Source organism: Astatotilapia calliptera, chromosome 22 (assembly GCF_964374335.1).
Source record: "Astatotilapia calliptera chromosome 22, fAstCal68.1, whole genome shotgun sequence".
Lineage (NCBI taxonomy): Eukaryota > Metazoa > Chordata > Actinopteri > Cichliformes > Cichlidae > Astatotilapia > Astatotilapia calliptera.
In genome coordinates, this window is record NC_137442.1 from 7,571,794 (window position 1) to 7,593,872 (window position 22,079).

At 38.5% G+C, this 22,079-nt stretch overlaps 2 protein-coding genes and 1 long non-coding RNA gene across 4 annotated transcripts; 1 reads left to right on the top strand and 2 right to left on the bottom strand.

Annotated features, from left to right (window-relative positions):
- The first annotated feature begins 1,656 nt into the window (after positions 1 to 1,656).
- LOC145423530 (C-type lectin domain family 4 member E-like) lies at positions 1,657 to 9,259 on the top strand. 2 transcript variants are annotated; one of them, XM_080296158.1, is made up of 9 exons: positions 1,657 to 2,606; positions 2,794 to 2,850; positions 6,497 to 6,571; positions 7,087 to 7,209; positions 7,510 to 7,587; positions 7,758 to 7,823; positions 7,933 to 8,084; positions 8,200 to 8,324; positions 8,417 to 9,259. In XM_080296158.1, exons 3-9 carry the CDS (start codon positions 6,541 to 6,543, stop codon positions 8,619 to 8,621), a joined length of 780 nt encoding a protein of 259 aa, XP_080152284.1. In that variant the 5' UTR covers positions 1,657 to 2,606; positions 2,794 to 2,850; positions 6,497 to 6,540; the 3' UTR covers positions 8,622 to 9,259. The 2 variants fall into 2 exon arrangements, with proteins under 2 accessions (XP_080152284.1, XP_080152285.1); XM_080296159.1 differs by lacking the exon at positions 2,794 to 2,850.
- A 1,678-nt stretch (positions 9,260 to 10,937) lies between these two features.
- On the bottom strand, positions 10,938 to 11,352 carry LOC145423531 (uncharacterized). Its single transcript, XR_013904584.1, has 2 exons — positions 11,227 to 11,352; positions 10,938 to 11,024 (listed from the first exon to the last, which is right to left on the bottom strand). It is a non-coding gene; the product is annotated as an uncharacterized LOC145423531 (long non-coding RNA).
- A 6,951-nt stretch (positions 11,353 to 18,303) lies between these two features.
- LOC113015233 (uncharacterized) lies at positions 18,304 to 21,828 on the bottom strand. Its single transcript, XM_026157183.2, has 2 exons — positions 21,075 to 21,828; positions 18,304 to 20,871 (listed from the first exon to the last, which is right to left on the bottom strand). The coding sequence occupies exons 1-2, from the start codon at positions 21,248 to 21,250 to the stop codon at positions 19,281 to 19,283; spliced, it is 1,767 nt and encodes a 588-aa protein (XP_026012968.2). The 5' UTR covers positions 21,251 to 21,828; the 3' UTR covers positions 18,304 to 19,280.
- Positions 21,829 to 22,079: the final 251 nt, after the last annotated feature.

Here is a 22,079-nt window from a genome sequence, read left to right on the forward strand (position 1 = left end):
AGATTCACCGTGTCCACCATAATCCGAAGATTTGGAGAAGAGAACAGGTAGTTACCTTTTTTGACATCATATTATGTAAATGTTGAAAACAATTACACATTTACAATGACTGTACTATATACTGTACCACAGTAAACATGTTTTAGTACATCACTATGCCAGTGTACTGAGGTACTGTAATAGAGGGTTAGTCTGACTGTTTGTAGGCCTATTCCATGTATGTATTTTTGTAAGTGCATTTTCTCTTTTGTAGAATTGAAAGACTGCCACATGGGGGTGGTAGGACATCTATGTTCTCCCCACACAATTACAGTTTTTTCTGATTGCTTAAGCACATTTTTTGTAACTATTGGCTATTTTTGCAAAACTCTACACACAAATAAGAAAACCTGTCACCCAATTATCAAAACATTGTAGTTCTCTTGCAAAAGCGAACACAGCTATATTAACTCTTCACACCTTCGTAAAAATGGTGTTTTCGTATCAAACAGTACACACAAGCCATCATCTACTAAGCACACAATGCGCCAACTGCAAACTGATGGTATGAATACAAAACACATCTGGCTTTTGCTTTCTCTGTGTACAGATGTCAATTTGAGGTCACACTTTTGTCATAGTGTCATGTAAACATACAAGGATCCAAACTTCAAGTATTGGTGTTTATTCACACTCATCAAAACCAAGACGAAGTCAGAACACAAAATAGGAATTTCACAAAAAAAAGGGGAAAAAAAGACAATCAGCCTACATCATGTCGTCTTTCTGGGTCTGGCCACAAAATTTCGTCCACATCGCATGCGATATCCTTCAGTCCAAGGCACCGGCGAAAATATCTCCTTGAATGCCGTATCCAGGCCTGACATGATGCCTGGTCAATATCTCCACATGCCTCCTCCATTGCCTCCAGGGCTACCTGTTGATGAAGGTGACGGTCGTACACTTTCCAGCGCCAGGCAGAGAAGAACTCCTCAATGGGATTTAAGAATGGAGAGTATGGAGGGAGGTTGAGTGCCATGAAGGATGGGTGGTCTGTAAACCAGTTGCGGACCAAAGCAGCCCTATGGAAACTAACATTGTCCCATATGATGACATATTGGGTCTGCTCTGGTCTCTGAACAGTGAGCATGTCATGCAAGGTGTCCAGGAATGCAATAATGTGTGCAGTGTTGTATGGGCCTATGGTTGCATGATGGTGAACAACACCATTTTGGCTTATAGCTGCACACATGGTTATGTTACCACCACGTTGTCCTGGGACATTGATGATGGCACAGTGTCCAATAATGTTCCTGCCACATCTCCTGGTTTTACTGAGGTTAAAACCGGCCTCATCTACAAAAAGTAGCTCATGTCCCATTGCATCTGCTTCTAGTTCCATCACTCTCTGGACAAGACAAAACAAATGCAACACATCAGGCCCATGCACAGCACTACAGTATGCACTTCCAAATTCAGAACCAATGACACTAGCTTACCTGCACACAGTCATATCGCAGTTGCTTTACACGTTCTGTGTTTCTCTCGAAAGGAACTCTGTAAATTTGTTTCATTCTTATTCTGTGGCGCGTAAGTACACAACTTGGTGCAGAAATGCTTGCACTGTGTATATTTTGAAAGATGGTGTCATTATCAATTATGCGCTGCTGTATTTCGCGCATTCTTATTGCATTATTGGCAATCACCATGTTCACTATATGGGTCTCTTGCTCTGGAGTGAACATTCTGCCTCTGCCCCCAACATCTGGACGTCTAGCAATTCTGTAAAGTAACAATTTCAGTATTTTTGCATGTATGGTACTGTTGTGTTTCTCTGGCAGTGCTACAAAGTACTTACCGATTCTCATTTCGAAATGTCCTAATGATGCTTGCCACAGTGTAGTGGCTCAGTTTAGGCTGAACCCGTTGGCCAGCTTCCCTCAGGGTCATCCCATGGTTGATGACATGGTCCACTATTGTAGCTCTGATGTCATCAGTTATTCTGTTTCTTACTCTTCTTACCCTCTTTCCCCTCCTCGTCCTCTTCTTGCTCCTCCTTGTCCTCTTCCTCTTAACTTCCTCTAACCCTCTTGCTTCTTCACCTCCACGTCCTCTTCCTCCAACTTCTTCACCTCCATGTCCTCTCCCTCGGCCTCCTCTGATTCTCATTCTTCTAAAAATCTGATATTTTTGTTTACAAGGTTACAAGAACAAAATATTTATCACCACAAATTGAGGCCATATAAATGCTTTCATACAACATATTTTGCAACACAGAAATAACTGAAGAAAAAAACAGTCCCTCTGGTTGATTAGTGGTGTGGTTTTTTTTTTTTTTTTGCTCTTTACTTCTTACTAGTTCAGTCTGAATGCATGTTGTGTTTTTTTTCTCAGCGCAGAAAGGGAAGTGAATTACCCATAGTTTAAAAAAAAGTCAGATTCTGAGGAAGTGAGGCAGTTTATAAGCCCTCCTCATTTTTCAGTGTTGTCTATTGTCAGTGATGCTGACAAAGCTGTAAAATGTCTGAATGTCTGCAGAACTTTGCTCTGGTGTGAACTTTACCAAAGGAGACAGAAAGGTAAATGGAGACCTGACCTGGATGACTGAGAACCTTCACAGACATACGGTAAATGGAGACTGTAATCTTTTCTGTTTGTGTGTCTATGAGAGAAAAGTTTTGTAAGAAAAATCTTATAAAATCCTTTTATTCTGTTTGCTGCATTTTAGTTTAATGTGAATATAGTGAAGTTATAAACAGCCATGAGTATTCAAACCACACCAGTCTGCAATCTAGTTTTGTGTTTTTGTTGCAGACGCTGTTACTCTGAAGTTAAGACCTTAAGTGTGATTTGCCACAGTAGAGCTGCCTGGTAGGTAAAGAGCAGAAATAAACATGAGTATGACCTATGAGTCCAGTCAGCGTCCATTATGAGAATGCTATTATGTCTCTCACTGTTGTTGTTGTGTTTGTTAATTGCTGAGAGAAACAAACTGAAGACAAGATTTGCCTTTTTACTGAAGAGTCAAAGTGAAGAAGTGGCTCTGAAGTCCGTCATCTCCTTATTTGTATGTGTGTGTTTGTGCATTGTCTTTGTGTATCTACTTCATACTCCGCAGGCGTATTGCTGACGAGGAAGTACAGTGTCTGTTTTTAGCTTCCTTGTGAAGTTCTCAGTTAAATTTTACTAACTTTTAGCTGAGTTAGTGGTCTTTGAGCCATTAGGAAAAATCCAAGCAAAGCTTAAACAAAAGCAAAGCATAAAGAAAAACTTATTCATGGCTTCATCCTTTCTAGACTGGATTACTGCAATTCTGCACATCTTTTAACAGGTGCTAGAATATATGAACAAATCACTCCAGCTGTAGCAGATTTTTGAGATTTGATGAGATTTTAAGATTCTTGGTATGGCACTCAGTTATTTAAGCAAACTCCTCAACATGTATAACTCTAAATGAGCACTGAGATCGTCTCGCCAGATGCTCTTAGTACAACTGAGATTGAATCATAGAGGAGGTTGGGCCTTCGCAGTTGCAGCGCCTAGACTCTGGAATAACTTGCCAGATGATATTCGTACTTCAGAGTCTTTCAGTCTTTCAAATCGTGTCTTAAAACTCACTTTTTTACGTTGGCTTTTAATTCAAGTTCACTTTGAGTACCATCAGACTTTTTTTGTTACGTTTGTTTTGTTTTTATGTTACACGTTGTCATTGCCTCATCTCAATTATCTGTATTTGTTTTTCTATTGTTTTCTCATGTTCTTAACTAATTGTGAAGAACTTTGGTCAATGCTGTTGCATTTAAATGTGCTATAGAAATAAAATTGATTTGATTTGATATTTTAGTATCAATGAACACTGAATGAGATAAAAAGTAGCAGAAAAAACATCCCCAACTGTATAGCTGAGCTAGAAAGCCTGTGCCAGGCTATAAACATTTAAACAACACTCAAATACCTTAATGCTTAATGTTTCAGTAGGTAGCTGCTCATAGATATATACACATCTATGTATATTAACATTAAAATTGTTTGTGTGTGTAGCACTTGGCACCTTTTGTGATGGTAAAAAATTATGAGTTGGTTCATTACATTTTGAGTTAAATATATTTTCTATCCAACAAATTTAAAAAGCAAAGGAACTTTACACACGTTTTTTTAGGGTTAGTAATAATACTTTATCATATTAAATAATAATAATAATAATAATAATAATAATAATAATAATTCTTAAGTAATGTTCTTGGCAAAGTATTTGATAAAGTTAAAAAAAATTACCACAGCTTTGTTCAAACAGATTTACAACCATGTAAGAAGTTTCTCCATTTTTTGGATTACCAGGTAACTAAAAGTAAATATGCACAGTGCCCTAAACCAACAAAGTTATTTACTAACACATTGTAGTAAATAATTGCACAACAAAGAATCCCTGTGTGCCCTGATTCCCCTTCTGTATCTCTGCTCCCGTGATACTCGTGCTCACTGCCTTCTCGTTACCGCACTCCTGCTGGAAAATCCACAGAGGCAGCTGTTAGCACACACCTAATTATCAACAGACTAACACTCACTGATTATGCTGAAAACACTGACGGGTGGTCACACAACAACCCAGCGTCGAGGAGAACTCAGCCACACTTCTATGTACCTCTGTCGACAATCCTGGTCAGCTGCAGGTGTGTGTGATCATCCTCCTCAGGTGTGGCCAACCTCCCAACGGGACACACCCACCAGGCCTGATGGTGCCTGAAAACCAGACCTCTGGAACGCGCACACACGCACACACAAATACCTATACACACAAACCTGAAAACCAGGGACACAAGCCACAAACCAGCAAATATATAAACAAGTCCAAACTGCTCATCGACCCTGGGTCACTCAGACCGAGGTCCTTGACAATTTGTATTCCAGACATTCAGACCTGTAGATACTGTACCCTGATATGGATGACTAGGAAGTATTTCAAGATTTATTAATAAATAAAATTAATTGAATAAAATACGTTTTAGAAAATTCATTTCCAAGTTTTCTTTTTTAGTTTATTATACATTTATTATACTTAATGACTTTAGACTGTGATAATTATAGATAATTATAATCTGCTAAACACATCTGCAATTCTAGACCTCGACCACAGAGCAGAGGTGTCAGAAAAAAAAGTCTTGTTATCTAGTTATTTTAAGTTCCAGATGATCAGCATACCATTTCTGTTTATCCAGTTTATTAATCAGCATTTGAACAAATGAGGGTCAAAGAAACATTTAAAAAACAGTCTCAAGGGTCTCAAAAATAAAGCTGTAAATAAAAATCTGTAAAACTTGTCATGACTGACCCCCTAAATCAGGGGTGTCAAACTCAAATACACAGTGGGCCAAAATTCAAAACTGAAACAAAGTCGCGGGCTAACGTTAATATTTATTGAAATATATTTATTCCTCCAAATATAAGAATGAATCTTTTTTTATGGACTCAAACACGTTTTGCTGAAAAACTGAATATGGAACAAGCAAAGCTTAATACTAAACAATATATATATTAGCTGTATAATACCAGTAGGCCAGCTCTAATAGTAATTTGGTATGGCTTCACGGGCCAAATGTAATTAGGCTGCGGGCCAAATTTGGCCCGCGGGCCAGAGTTTGACACCTATGCCCTAAATGGTTGTTTTGACAGTATTCACATTTCTTTAGTGTTTTTGATCAACATTTTAATATAAGTTGGGGGATTTCTGGTACAGCATCAAATTTATTAGAAAATACAACTAATTAAGCCATTAATAAATTAAATAGAGTATTTTTAAAAATTAAAAATTTCCTAAACTTAAAAAACTCCAGTCGCTTCTACCACGACCTGTGTGACTCAGAACCTACACAGATATTTCCAGTGAGGTCATTTCCTCAACTGTTTCTGTTCAGACATTTCTGGAGAGAAGAATGAGAAACATCATGAATGAAGATGACAAGTTGTGGATCAGATCAGATATTTGTGGGTGGATGGTTCAGGACTGTGTAAAAGGCTTGATTGTTGAGAAACCTTTAGGTTGTGCCAAATTTGTGAAACAACTATTTTAACAACGCCCTAAAATATCACCTCATCTCATGGGCAGTTCCTCATTTTGTTCTGTTTTAATACATTTTATTTTTATCTTCCTTTTAACCGCCTGCAAATGTGATACAACTCATAAAACTGTTGTTGCATTTGTATGCAAGAGATCAGCACAATGTACCACAGGGACAGATATTTCAATAATAAAAAAAGAAACCTTCCTTCAGTTATAAAAACAGCAGTTATTCTGACAGGAGGAGCCAGACTGTAGATGAAGCCTCCTCCCTCCTCTTTAGGAACAGGCCAACAGGGCTTTTTAAGCTGTAAAACAGAAGCCACAGTGAGTAAGGAAGCAATTAAATTAAGCATCAAAGCTTAGCTACATTTAGTTTCTGTTAAATGTATAAAGAATTGAATCTATGATAAATAATAAAGGAAACATAATTTCAACATTTTGTTGTGTTTTGTGATTCAGAGACTGTTGGATTACGTCTGAAGTCAGGATCTTGAAGTTTCAGCATGATGAGTCGTCCGCAGAGCTTCATAGACGGTAAGAACATTAATGTGGTGGTAAGACAACAGGAAGGTGACGGAGCTTCAGTCACATCTGAGTGATCATCATCAGACTTTTGATTAAAGTTATGATGTTTGTGCTGGAACAGAACAACATTATATGTATATGACTTAAAAATATGTAGAGCCCACATTCATTGTCTAATCATATCAATTATTTTTCTTTATTTATTGCATAAATCAGAAATGTAACAGTCAAAAGTAATTGATGAAGAAAGAATGTTTAAAAGCAAAATGAAGATGTGAAGAGCAAAAACAAAAACAGGAACTGACCAAAAGGATGTGTGACATGTTAACATGTTTTAACTCAAGTGTTTCCTGTTCAAAGCATCTTAATCATCTTTAATGTTCTTGTATTGACACTCAGCTACAGTTCAGTGTACTTTAATAGTACTAAAGTATTGTAGCATGACAAACTGTTTAAACTGTTGTAACTGATAAATACACATTTTTCTGAACTCTCACATTGTGTCTCCTCTAAATGTTCATCAGGTGAAGCTCCTGACTCTCGGCATGAAAAATCAAACAGAGGGTCAAAGGTCACCACAGAGAGAGTGGCACTGGTGGTTCTCTGTATCCTGCTGGCAGCTGCTCTCATCATTATTTATCGTCTCTGTGAGTTTGTGTGTTTTCCTTCGTCTTACTTAACTTAAAAAAATCAATAATCTGATGAGAAAAATATTTACAGTGAAGGTGTAAAACACTGCAGATTGGCTCCGTTTTAATCATGTTGCAGCAAATTAAAGATGTGTCCAACTTTTCAGTGTTTTTCTTGTTTTCTGAAAAATCTGTCTGTTTCTCTCATTTTTAAATCAGCAGTAACTAAAGAAACACTGAAAACACAAAGCTACAAAAATCTTTTCAGTGTAAACAAACCTCACTGACTGACTGGTTTATTTGTTCTTTTTTAATCAGCATTTGACAAAATTAGAACGAACAACGAGCTCGAAAACCTGAAACATCACAAAATGAAGTGTGAAAGAAATCTGACAGGTAAGCATATACAGCTGATTGTTTCTAACCTTCAGTCTAAATCAAACTCATGACACACAGCTGAGTCTGTCTTTTTTATTCCATGTGAATGATTATTTGTTTTTAATTCAAACTTTAGATAAAAATAGATGATGAATGACTGATGACTGTTTTATTCTTTATTCTAACAGAGACTCTCTCTAAGATAAAACCATGCAGCACTGTGCAGCCGACCTGTCCAGCACCTAAAGTAATAGGTAAGTTATGGATTTTGTCTCTGAGACACAAACTTCAAGCTAAGTTCACACAAACATGAACAGTGATTTCTTCCACCTGACTGAAGTCGTTGCTGTAATCTCTTCAAAGATGATCCTTGTTATAAATGTGAAGAAGGCTGGGAGCAACATGGAGGAAAGTGCTATTACTTCTCCACCAGTAAATCATCCTGGGAACAGAGCAGAGATGAGTGTAGAGCTAAAAGAGGAGAGCTGGTTAAGATAGACAGCATAGAGGAGCAGGTATGAAACACTGCTGCAGGTTCATGTTCTTACATGTTATATCACATCTTTATGTTTCACCTTCTCAGCACAGAAAAGTCTAACAAAGTCATTTTCATCTTCTTTTTGTGATCAGAGGTTCCTGGAGAGAAAACTGAGAGATGTAATGACTGATTATGAGGACAAGTTCTGGATCGGACTGACAGACTCAGCAGTAGAGGGCAGATGGGTGTGGGTGGACAGATCACCACTGCATCAAAGGTTTGATTGTTGTGAAAATATATTTTATTCATTTCCAGAATTAAAGTTATCAGTTTTTACTAAACCAGTTATTTTTGTTCTTCAACTCTTAGTTTGACGTTTTGGAGCAACAATGAGCCAGACAATTGGAACGGGACACATGAAGAACATCCTGATGGAGAGGACTGTGCGAGGATGGGAGAACAAGGCGGAGCTGATGATCTGAAGTGTTGGTTTGATGCATTTTGCTCAAAGCCTCACAGAAGTATTTGTGAGAAAGCAGGAGTAAGAGGAAAGTTTAAAAAAGTATGTGACTGAAATTCACATATGAAACACCAGGATGAAGTGATGCAATTTTTAAAATAATGGCACAAACAGAAACAAAATGAACACAGTAAAATCAACATGAGTAATATTTTGCATCTGATACTTTTTAGTTTTGAAGCGATTAACACGAACAAGAAATGTGGGAGCACCTGTGAAATTCATTAATTTTTATAATAAAACAATAAATTATCCTGTTTTGTAAACTTAAAGCCATCTAGAAAGTTAAAACGTATTTTGGATACTGAATCAATGAGTACATCATATAACAGAAGAACCTATGAATTATTTATTATCACTTTTACAGGAAAACGAAAGGAACGAAGAAAGAAAGACGTGAAGTGTTACAATGGAATAAGTAATTCACGTCAGTGTTATTAAAAATAGGAATGCAACATTTAACATCGATTCATCCAGTACAAGAAAAGGAGGCTGTGGTTCTCAGAGTTTTCAGTGTGAGAAGCTGTTTGTAAATGTGGTAAATGATACACATTTCTTAACTCTCACATCTGTGACTCCTGAAAAACCTCTGACTGTGTGGTGCTGCTGTTGTTTTTTTCTTTTTTCAAATGTGTGTTTGAATGACAAGAAATTAAATGAGCAACAGAACATTTGCTGTTGTTGTAAAATCCTGTCGGCTTCTTGTGTTAACCCACTTTTTTTTTGCGGGGGGAGGGGGGCATCCAGGATCTGAAGCAAAACCGGCGACAAATTATAAATCATTAGATATCATTACATATTATTAATAGATATTAATCAATTGATCAATTGTTAAAGAAGGATCTTAATTTTAAGATTTCAAGTGTATTTTTAATTTTAAGTGGAGTGCGATCCTAAGTTACACCACAAGAGGGCGCTTCCAGGTCTGGCACAAAGTTCTGCCCATAGACATTCAGACCTGTAGACAGAGGCGGAGCCAGACATTTGAAACACCCGGGGCTTAGCCCAAAAGGATAGTATGGGGGGGGGGGGGGGGGGGTAGAAATGACTGAAAGATTAATTGGCTCTGTTTTGAGTTTTGTTCAAAAAAGAATGACTTCATATAGGGAAAAATATATATCACATGTGCAGAACACCTTAAGCTAGTTTTTTAATTAAGCAGCAAGGCAGAACAAAATCAGGGCTGTATCAAGACACGAGGACTAAACCCCAATTCAACCAGACCAAGAACTGATCCAGAATTAAAACAGGACTACAACAGTTCAAAATCAGGACTACTTGGGACTTAACCAAGACAGAACCAGAATCAGAACTAGATGATAGTAGCACTAAAAATCATCATAGACCTGCACTACACTTATTTTTTAATTTTACCAAAGTACAATATTTAGATTGAGAAAGGTTTATATAATTATTTAGCCTTGTTGTGCAAACAAGCCTTCATAACTTAATAAATATAGAATTTGAAAAATAACAAACCTAAAAAGAAACACTAGGTACGAGATACATGAGTACCTATGATACAGTGATACTTTTGGTAAACAACCATTTGACTAACATGTGTGTCTCACCTGCTCTTGTTCATCTCTGTTCTGTCCTCATTCTCCATCTCCCTCTCTGCTCCTTTCTCTCTCCCTCTCTGTTCCTCTCTCCCTCTTTGTGCTGACAATCATCAAATATACAGTTGAAACCAGATATTTACAAACTCTTCAGATAAAAACACAAACACTTTTAAATTGTAACATCAAATCAGACTAAATGTTTATTTTTTTAGATTGATAAATATAAAAAACATATTTGTTAACTTTAAGAGTAAAGAGAGAAATCGTCTGTATTTCTTAATTGTAAATGGCACCAAATTGTATTCAAAATTGAGCCACACTTATGGAGCTCCACAGTTCTTTTCCTGGTGTTTTGTTGACATCTCTTGATTTTCCCATGTCACAGAAACAGGCTCTGTGTTTTGTCTTATATGCATCCACAGCTGTGCCACCAGTTTACTCACATGGACTCTACTAACCTATCAGAAGCTTCTTCAGCTCAGAATGGAATCGTCTGGAGTTTTCTTATTAATTAACAATAAACTTAGTGTACATGTACTCCTAAATTTGATGAAAGTGATAAAAAACAGAAAGCTCTGTCTCTCTTTATTGTGACATTTAACTAATTCAAAAGATATTTCAATATTTATCTAAAACAAAAGTTTACTCTAAATTGATGTTGTGCAGTAAAAATGTTTTATGTTTTCTCCCTAAAGTGTAAATATCTGGTTACAAATGTGAATATCCTGCTGTGTACTGAAATTCCTCTTGTTTTGCATACAAATATACTGAACAACATACAAAGCATAATATATAAAATAACATTTACCTGAGTTTTTCTTTGAAAGAACCCTCTAATGTCCATTCTTATATTTCAGTACATAACTGAAACCGATTTAGTCGGGGAGGGTAAGAACTGAAAATATGAAATAAACACACGTAAGCTAAGAATCTCTAAAAAAAAATAGCATTTGTTCGGCTTTTCATTTCGCCATTTGTTGATTCACTTGAAGAGCAAGTAACGTAATATTGGTCAAGTGATCAGTTTGATATCAATCTTTCGTGATGCACCATCATATTTACATTATTTGTACGGTACGAATGATTTGCTTTGGTACCTGGTCAAACTTAAGCTCTCCTTAGTATGGCTGGCTCCGTCTCTCCAACAGCGCACTCACGGGCAGCAGCTGCCCCGCCCCCTCGCTCAGTCGCTTAGTGCCTGAGCTTGGATCATACCAATATCAGGGGGGGATTCACGCACAGTCGTAAATTCCCACAGTGTGCACTATGTGCTTCGAATATTGTGTGTACTTTTTGTTTTATACAGTTGTCAGCCAGACATCTATGAAAAAATTACACTCCAAAATACCCCGGGCTTCTGACAAAACAACCCGGGCTTAAGCCCAGTAAGCCACCCCCACGCTCCGCCCCTGCCTGTAGATACTGTACCTTTATACAGATGACTGGGAGATCATGCACATTAAAATAAAGCATTTTAAGATTTAATAATGAATAAAGATAAATGAATAAAATATGCTTCGGTAAATTCATTTGCAAATTACTTTAGTTTATTATACATTTATTATACTTCTTTAGTTTGAAATTACTTTGATTGTCTTTTATTCATTTATACATTAATAAATTAATTATTACTAATAAATTATTTGATAATTCAAATAGTGGCAAAAAACCCACTGTCTAATCTGCTAAACACATCTGTAATTCTAAACCTCGACCATAGAGAAGAGAGGACAGAAAAAATGTCTCATTATTTATTTATTTTAAGTTCCAGCTGATCATCGTATCACTTTTTTCCAATGCTGTTCTAAGATCTTTTTGTTTTATTATGTTGTAATTAACAAAATCTTTGTTTATTAAATTTATTAATCAGCATTTGAACACATGAGACACAAAGAAACATTAAAACAATTGGAAGGTCTCAAAAATAAAGCTGTAAACAAAAAACTGTAAACTTGTACAGTATTCACATTTCTTTAGTGTTTTTGATCAACATTATAATATAAGTTGGGGAATTTCTGTTACAGCACCAAATTTATTAGAAAATACAACTTATTAAGTCATTGATAAATTAAATAGAGCATTTTTACATAATTTGAAAGAGTTTTGTTATTTTAATTTTGTTAAGTTTCTGTAACAAGAATCTTACTGAACTTCTAATAAAGCAGAGATTAATGTAGAGCTAAATGTTGAGCCGAACATGAACCAGCATGAGGGTTCATGTTCTTATGCATTAAATCACATTGTTATGTTTCATCATCTCAGCACAGAAAAATCCAACAAGGAGCTCGGGAAGAAAGAGACTGGAGTTTAAAAAATGTCCTAAATTTAACCTAAACTAAGCTTGCTTCTACCACGACCTGTGTGACTCAGAACCTACACAGATATTTCCAGTGAGGTCATTTCCTCAACTGTTTCTGTTCAGACATTTCTGGAGAGAAGAATGAGAAACATCATGAATGAAGATGACAAGTTGTGGATCAGACTGACAGACTCAGCAGTAGAGGGCAAAAAAATTCTTTGTACACATAGAAATCTTTTTTACACACACACACACACACACACACACACACACACACACACACACACACACACACACACACACACACACACACACACACACACACACACACACACACACAAATCTTTTTCACACATACAAATCCTGATTTACAAGTACAAAATATTTATGACCACATTTTGAGCCCATAGTTAGTGAGTCCTGAGTGATTCGCTACGATTGAGCACAGCAAGGGAGGGGGTGAGTAACTCAAATGTGCTGTTAGCATGTTAGCTGAGCGATGCTACTGTGAACTGAGGAGCTATTGTCTTGATGTGAGCTTCTACTCAGGGTTTTTTCTTCCAGTTCAGAGCAGAAATGCTTTTGTTAAGAATCTGTCTGTTGTTCCCCCCCCACAATTTTAATTATAAGCTAGATATAGTTCTACTAATGGAATTAGTTTGCTAACAGCAACAGGGATGAGTCAGTGAGTCAGTTGCACTTGTGAATGATGATTCATGAGTCAGTAAAGTGATTCTCAAGTATTGAACGATTCGTTCACGAATCGAACATCACTAGTCAGGGCCTACCGGGGGCATTCTGTGAGATGTTACAGTGAGGGTAACATGCAGACTGGCTCAGCCGCTTGTTTTGTTTACATATATAGATGTTTGTTTTGTTTTGAATTAAGTCAGTTGTTTATTTTCTATGTAAATAATCTTTTGTGCACCTGCATTTGTTTGGGAGAAGTTTAGGAGAGGACCCCGCCACACCCAATCACTTCCCCATAATTTGAACAGTAAACCACAAGATGTTATACAATTATTGTTTCTAAAAGCTTAAGCGAAGGGGCAAGGAAACATTCTTCTGTTTGTCAAAGAATGAGTAAACTATTAATTTTTACAGAATACATGTTTCTTCGGCTGCCTTCAGCTGAAGAACCTCTCGCCATAACAACAATTTCGTCCCGCTGCTGTTGGACTCATGAACAATAACCATAAGTACTGTTCCCACAACAAACACATGACTCTGTGTGTGCATACATTTATATATCAATCTGCTTAGCACTTTTAATTTAAATTTTTATGTTTATGTAAGTGTTTGTCTTACAATATGTTTCGCAAGTACCGCAGCAGCCTGCTCAACATTTGGCAATAAAACCCCTTTCTGATTCTGATTATAATGCAGAGGCACATCCTCTGTGGCAATAACCCCACAAGACACAAGTGCCTACATAAGGGGTAAATCCAAAACAATACATGGCGTGCATACATCCATTCTGCACAGTCACCTTGACCAAAATGAACTATGTCGTAGTGAAGTTATTGTCCTACTGTCAGAGAATGACAGTTATCAAACAGTCAGGTGAATAAACAACACTGAGACACTTGGAAACTGTTAACGTGCTGCACGGGTGAGGGCCCAGGGAGAGACTCACACACACCGAGCTGCAGTGGTACGTCTTTATGAAGAGCATAGCAGTGTCCTTTAATTTTGCATACATGTGTGTGTGTGTGTTAACCTCTCACAGGGTGAGCTCCCTGTTCCCAGAGACAGAGCAAGTAGTACATTTCGTACTTTTCCCAATAAGAGTAACATATGAACATATACCTTAATGCAACATAAAGCTCATAAAAGCGTTTCCACCCTGACACCTACTGATTTTGCCTTCCCTCAGTGTCGGTTGTCTCTGAGAGCATACTGACAATGAGGTGTATGGTGATTGGTATGTCTGGTAATTGCCATTGGCGCCCACATAAGTCATGAGTGACCTGTATGAACCCCATATACTTCCAGTTGATGGTGATGGTGTACTGCATCTGGTGCAGCCCCCTGTTGAGCCAGACCGACATGCAGTCGTGAGTACTCGTAATACTCCACAGACTACATGTGTCAACAGTAGAACAGCAATGTTGTTAAATGTCTCCACCACAGGCATATGATGACGAAACAGTGACAGCTGCTACAGAGGAGGCCGCAACAGAGCCACACTATGAGGTATACAGTGTACAGTGGAAAATATAACAACTGACGACAATGTGGTACTATGATGACACCATGGACTTACTATGTCCCCGGCAGAGTGATGCTGGAAATGAAGAGGAAGAGGGTCCAGCCACTCCTACAACGAACCTTTCCACAGTAGGATGTTCAGCACTGATTTACAACCAACCTAAGTAGGCATGTACTATGGATGCCAATGCTATGTCCTTTGTTGCAATAGCTCCCTGTAAAGCAGCTGTATAAGACATATCTGGCCAGGAAGATACAGAAGTGCGACATGGAAATGGTGCACCTCCAGCTGCAGATCCAAAAGTCGAAGCTGGAGATTGTACTGCTGGAACAACAGTTAAGGGTGCGTGGAGTGATCATAGATGGACGAATCATGTCAGTGTTTGTACAACATACTAATATACGCATTTATACTTTGTGTACAGGACATACAGGGTGACCAATAAAGCCAGTTGACCACAGTATCTGTGTATTTGTCATGTAACATGTTGGGGTGATGGGTCACAGGAAATGGTTGTGGCATATGGTGTCTCTGACTGCTCTTCCATCCTGTACGTTCGTGGGTGGGTCAGGATGTTCATCGTGTGGATCACTGCTGATGTCTGGTTCAGCTGGACAGTGTTCACCTCTAATTGTGGCAATGTTGTGTAGGATCACACATGCCACAATGATGTCACATGCCCTTTCTGGGGTGACCCTGAGTCTACAAAGGCACTGGAACCGGGCCTTGAGCATTCCGATGGTCATTTCAACTCTGGCCCGTGTCCTGCAATGGGCCAGATTATAACGCTGCTGTGGGCCCGGTTCAGGGTCAGGGTAAGGGGTGAGAAAATAGGGTAGACATGGGTACCCCCTATCACCAAGCAGGTGGCCAGTGAACTCTCCTAGGACAGAAGAATACATGTCAGTGCAAACGTCCCTGTGGCAATTGGTCTCTGTATATTTCACAGTTACTTCGACCCACCATGTCCAAATTTGGTGCTCAGTGTACATTCCCGGAAGATTCGTGAGTCATGTACAGAGCCTGGCCACTTGGCTTCCACATTTGTGATGATGTTGGCAGCATCACATATGATCTACACAGTGCAGAGAACACATATTGGCATCCATTACCATGATGCCATCACTTGTTGGTGTGAAATGCTACAGGGAATTATGTACCTGTACATTGATGCTGTGGAAGGACTTCCTGTTCACATAGTCTCCTTCATTTGCTGAGGGTGCAATGATTGGAATGTGGGTGCCATCTATACAGCCAATCACGCCTGGGAACCCTGGAAATTTATGTACCATTTGAGTGGTAGTTCACGTATCACCACATCATGCATTGAGTTTTGTTCATCCTGATACCTGAAATTTTGTGGAATCCCTCTTTGATGAATCTTGTGGGTCTGTGACCGGGGAACACCACAAACGAGTGCAGGAGACGTTTCAGTGCTACTGTAACATTCCTGACTGCCCGACAGACGGTAGCCTTGGAAACGTGCTCAGCGTCACCAATATTGTACAGAAAGCTCCCGTTTGCAAAGAAACGGAGTGCAGTACAAAGAATATGTAATGGACTGAGCGCATGTCCGCGATGTGTCACATGCGCAATATATGGCCTGAGGATGTTATCCAAATAAGTTATAGATTGTGCTGAGAAACGGTAACGTTCGCACAGGAAATCATCAGGTAATGATAAAATGTCCATACGCGCTCTGATCACTCTCTCCCGGCGGAGAGCTCTGCGGAGTATTTGGGCTTCAAGATCTACTGGCTCTTCAAGGAAGGAGCACGCCATGTCTGACACTTCCTACTGTCAGGTTTCCGACAAAGAGGCGGAGAAGGTCAGGGTTAGTTGTAGTAAACCTGCTAGGGGGCAGGTTAGCTTCACGGAGTGTGTCGTCATAGTGACTCACTCAGGCTTCAGCTGAACTCGCTTTGTGAAACCGAAAAACCAGAGTTTTCGTTAACTCAGGGTATACTTAGTCAGATTTTGCTCTAAACCGGCTTCCTGAAATAGGGCCCAGGACTCTGTGCTGGAACAACAAAGAACTATGAAACGTATACACGGAAGCAACATGGACATGACCAGCACAGAGTCCTGTAACCTGCCGTAACATGGGGGGAGTTGAACAGACGACGCGGCGACGAACAAAGGAAGACTGAGGACTTAAATACACACATGAGGTGATCAGGGGAAGTGGAGACACATGAGAACACAGCTGACTAGAAGGAAACATAATGACAATACAGGGGAGAGTAACACTAACTACAATGAACAAAGAACAGAAGACTCTTTCAAAATAAAACAGGAAACACAGAGACATGGAGATAGAACATGAACTTAACCTAACCAGAGACATGAAACATGACAGGTAGACACACGGACCAAGGAGAGATGACAAAAGGGACTAAGAAACCAAGGACTAAACTGCAAACTAGAAAACAACTAGATGCGTTAAACTACACATGTGGATACAAAAATGTGCATTAGAACTTAAACCCTGGGCCTCATGGTCCAGTACCGTGACATTCTTGGACTAATTCTGAAGTCTGTGTATGACGAGTTGTCCACAGAAAGTAAGAACATTAATGTGATGGTAAATCAACAGGACGCTTCAGTCAGAGCTGAGTGGTCATCAAACAACCACCAGTTACTTATAGAAAAAAACATTAATTATTAATTAATAAATAATTAATTGCTAATTTTAGAACATAATGTGTTTATGTTGAAATAAAACAAATTCCCATGGATATAACCAAAGCGTCATGGTGGTGTAGTGGTGAGCACTGTCACCTCACTTTCCTGGTGTCTCTATGTGGCTTTCGTGTTTTTTCTTTGTGGCTACATGGGATTTGTTCTGCAATTTTGATTAACTGGTATTTCTAAATTGGTCCTAGTTGTAGATGCTAATTAGATACTGAATGGAGACCTAGATGAATATGTGAAAAAAGTTGGATTTGGCTTGTAGTGTAAAGGACTTTGAGTGGTTACTGAGACAAGCTTTGTAAATTTCAGTCCATTCTAAACAACTTAAAGAAAGTGGAAAATTTAATAATCAAGACAGAGACAAAAAATAATGTTTTTTAAAAAAGGCATCCAAAGTCCAGTATGGATAATAAGCATAAGGTAGGGCTGTGAGAGCTTTATTAATGTCTCCCTTGTCTGTGGCATAAAGATCATTTGTTACTTTTAATGACTACCTTTAATTAACTACTAATCTTTAAGAGTCTGACTCGATTCTCACATTAGAATATCGATATTTTAGTAATTTAGAGTAAATTTGTAGTTCATTAACAGGAACACAGTGGAAAGAAACTATAACATTCGGATTGTCTACATTCAAAGGAACAACTTTCTCTTCCGCCTTTCATAGTCATGTGCGAAATACGGCTGTATAAATGTCTCGCAGCCCCTTGGTGTGTGCACTCACAACAATGGCTGAGTGTAATTTTAGTCATGTGCAGACTTATTTTACCTCCACAAACAGCTGAGACGTGGTTTGCAATACATGTGGCAAAAAAGTGCTCCAAAGTAACCCTGACTCCCAAATTTGATTTCCCCTAACCCCTCCCTCATCCTAACTCTAATCTTAACCTGGGGGCCATAATACAAAACCCTCATCCTAATATTTACAGTTAATTACAATTGGACATGGACATTATTTACATCATAAAAATTGATTAAAAAAAATTTATTTGATAAAAAATGATGTTTAGAATAAAAAAAAACCGTGGAATCACGTAAAACATTAAAAACAGTGTTATTTCATGACATCATTTCACAAGAAACAAATACAGTTAAAAAGATTAAATATTAAAAACAGTGTATTGTAAAATGTTTAGAGTTCATATTTAAGGGTAATGGTAAAAAGGATTCACATGCAGAAGGTTAATACACGTTTTACAAAAGGAGAATTGGAAATGGATTGACAAAACATAAAAAACACACACAGTCAGTATAAAGGGAGGTGGAGTCAGCCAGGAGCTCATTCGGATTTGGAGCGTTGAAGAGTGAACATCTCTTACCAGCCACAGAACTGTGCATTACAGCCACATTTTTGTCAGCAGTTTTTTTGTGTGCCAAGCGCCTGAAGAAGAACCTTGAAGGGTCGAATCGTTGCGTGTACGGCACACCATTTTCTTGATCTTAATAATTAATTAAATAAAACTTTTTAAAATTTTTTTCTTTCTTTTTATTTTCTATATTTATTTCTCGCCTCATAAAAGCTCATATAAGAGTTATAATTACTTAGATAAAGGCGAACCCAAATCACAAAAACTACAACAATATACAAAACATAAAACACAACACAAACGCAAAAATTAACCAAAGACTGAGGACCCAATGTCAGCAGGCTTTCCCGTAATCGTGACAACCAGCAGGGTGGGTTTCCTTCGGGAATAACAAACCCAACAGGGAACAAAAAAAAAAACTACACAAAAAAATTTATAAAAAATCCCCCAAAAAACAAAAACACGGCTCATCGGAAGAAAATGAGCAGAATAGAACACAGTAGGAAGAACCTTTCCCAAAACTTTTTCCGGGGTCAAACAGGGCAACCCGTTTGGGGGATGGACTCCGCCTCTCCTGTCTCTGTCTGGACAAAGGCTCAGTCATCCATTCCTACCCCTAACCCCACTTTTTCCACTTCTCTAGTTTTTTCCCTGCATATACAATGACCCTACTCTGGTTCCTTCATCCACTCTCTTTCTCATTTCCTCCAGTTTCTGGACCTTCTCTGTGTTTTGTTCCTCCTTCATCTTCTCAATCAGGAAGTCCAAGTGGACAAAAGTGGATGCTGAACCAGCTTTCAGAGCGATCTGCTCCAGTGTGACAAGTCGTTGGTAGCACTCACCAAGTAACTGTGACTTCTTTGCTGCCAGTTGGCTTATTTCCTCTTGAAGGTGTTCCAGAAGGCTCATCTGCTCTTGACTTTCAGACTTATTTTTTTCATACTTCTTTTTCATGTCTTCTGATGTCTGCCAGACTTTCCTTGTTTTCTGCACATATCTCCAATTTTCTTTCACATGATCTGATGCACGACACTTCCTGGTGCAAGAAGTGCAGTAGCCTCCTTTCATGACATCACACTGTCCAGGATACCAGGCCATTCTGCAATCCAAGTGACAGTTCTCCTGACAGTTTGTACAGCAGACAGTACCACTATAAAACACCAAACCCCACCACCCAGATTTTATATATTCTTTCTCTTTGTAAATCTCCAGAACTTCGACAGAGAAATTTTCATTGTTTTGCATCTCTTTTTTATGTTTCTCTAACACTTCTTGTCTCTGTCTGGCTTCGGTTTGCTTGAGTTCAACTTCATTTATTCTCTCTTTCAAGTTTTGTATGCAGGCTTTCAGTCTGTTGCGTTCACGTAACACTTCAGTTGTTACCACCAACTTTTCAGGTGCAGTTTTTTCTAGAAAAGCTGTGAGCTCATCCATTCCTCTCTCTGTTATTCTCCATGCTGTCTTCAAACAAGATTCATTTTTTTCTGTTCTCTCTTTTCTCTGTTGGTTATTAAACAGGAAGTGAACAGGCTCATTATTTCCATTTCTTGGACATTTAATTTTTGCAATTTCGAGAGCTTCGAGAGCATTTTCAGGTGTTACTCCATCTGAGTGTGTGATGAGAGCAACAATGCTTTTCTCCAGATCTTTTCCAAACAAAGACACCACTGAATCAAAGATGTACATCTGTCGGTCACTCAGTCGATTCTCACTTGCCTTCATCACCAGACCCACTGCATGAATTTTGTTAACTCCATCCTCTGATTGAAACAAGTCTAATAGTCTTTCACTGATGCTATCATCAATTTCAGTACCTCTGGTGTCTCCATATCCAGGAGTATCAATGATGGTCAGAGAGTAGGTCAGAGAGTAGGGCAGAGATTTATCTTCAAAACCAAAGATGTCATACACGATCACATCTGATGTCTGACTTTCTGTCTGACTTCTCTTCTCCTCCTCTATAATCTGAAACCAGACTCCATCCTCAAACTGAACCCCCATGGTGAAGTTGACTAGAGCGTTGATCAAAGTAGATTTTCCTGCTCCCGTTTCACCCACAAGTAAGATGGTTTTATTTGGCTTGTTTGGGTTTTTTTCCCCAACAGTAATTCTTGTCAGACTCCCAAACTTCTCTTTCTTTGTTCTCAGTTGGTAGACATCAGGAGGTCCTTTAGATTTCAGATCACTGTTGGAGATGATATCTGAGTACTTGGAAGGAGTAATAAAAAACCTAAAAAGAAAAAGTTAATATTTGCACTGTAATTATTTGGAATTATGTTCCCACAATTGCTTGTGTTTGAGCAATCGATTTTGTTTTAGAAGTTACAAGAATTGTGTTTAATTCTGTGGTGACAGTTTTTTTTAAAAAAAAATAAGAATACAGCAATAGTTTTCTTACTTTTTAAAAAAAATGTGAAAACTTGTGTTACCCACCATGATATGAACCAGCCTAAAGAAGACTCTCCATTGGCGACAGGGACCCACGAAATGAAGCGACCCCTGAGCCACATCAAACCCAACAAAGTCACTGGACCGGATAGAGTTTGTGGACGAGTTCTTAGACGCTGCATAGGGCTTCGGTAGGCAGTGTTCAGCAGCCTGGTAATCATTCTTCTGGAATGGCCAGTTGATCCCAGCTGTCTCCAGTCTGCAAAAAATAAGAAAGTTATTGTCACGGCTCGTGGGGCAAACAGTGAGGAATTTAACGAAGGACCCAAAATGCAGGCTGCTTTCAGATGCAAGGGAGTTTTATTGGGGAGGTGAAATAAACAGACACGCAGTGGGCATGAAACAGAACCTGAGGATACCTAAACTGGAGACAACTAAATACAATAGATTTGAAAGGGAGCTGCAGGGAGACTCGGGGAACCCACACAGGAAAATGCACAGACAAACCAGCGATGAGCAGATGATACACACTATAAATACGCAGGCAGTCACAAGAGGGAACGAGGAACAGGTGGCAACACAGCTGGGACTGATTGGGAAAGACGAGACAAGGAAGTGAAACAGAATACACTCACATGAGACACGGACCTTCACAATAAAACCGGAAATGTATGGAGACATGGTACAGACAGTAAACAGAGGGAACACAAAAACCAAACTAAAAAAACAAACTCTGTTACCGACACTGGACCGTGACAGTTATCACCTTCACTGCCCTATTTATTAGCAGTTAAAGTACCTTAACTTTACCTCCAAATAATAATATTAATAATAATCCAAATAATTCTGTTTAAGTAAAACAAGAGAAGGCAAAACTCGGTTTGTGTATGCTTTTGAAGGGAGCACACTTTTTCATAATATAACTTTTTTCTGTAATTGTTGAATAAATCAAAGGTACAAATTAATTAAACATTTATTTGGAATTACTTATAATTGCACCCTAAATTGAACAGAAACACATGGCAGATGATGTAAAGCTATGATGTGTTG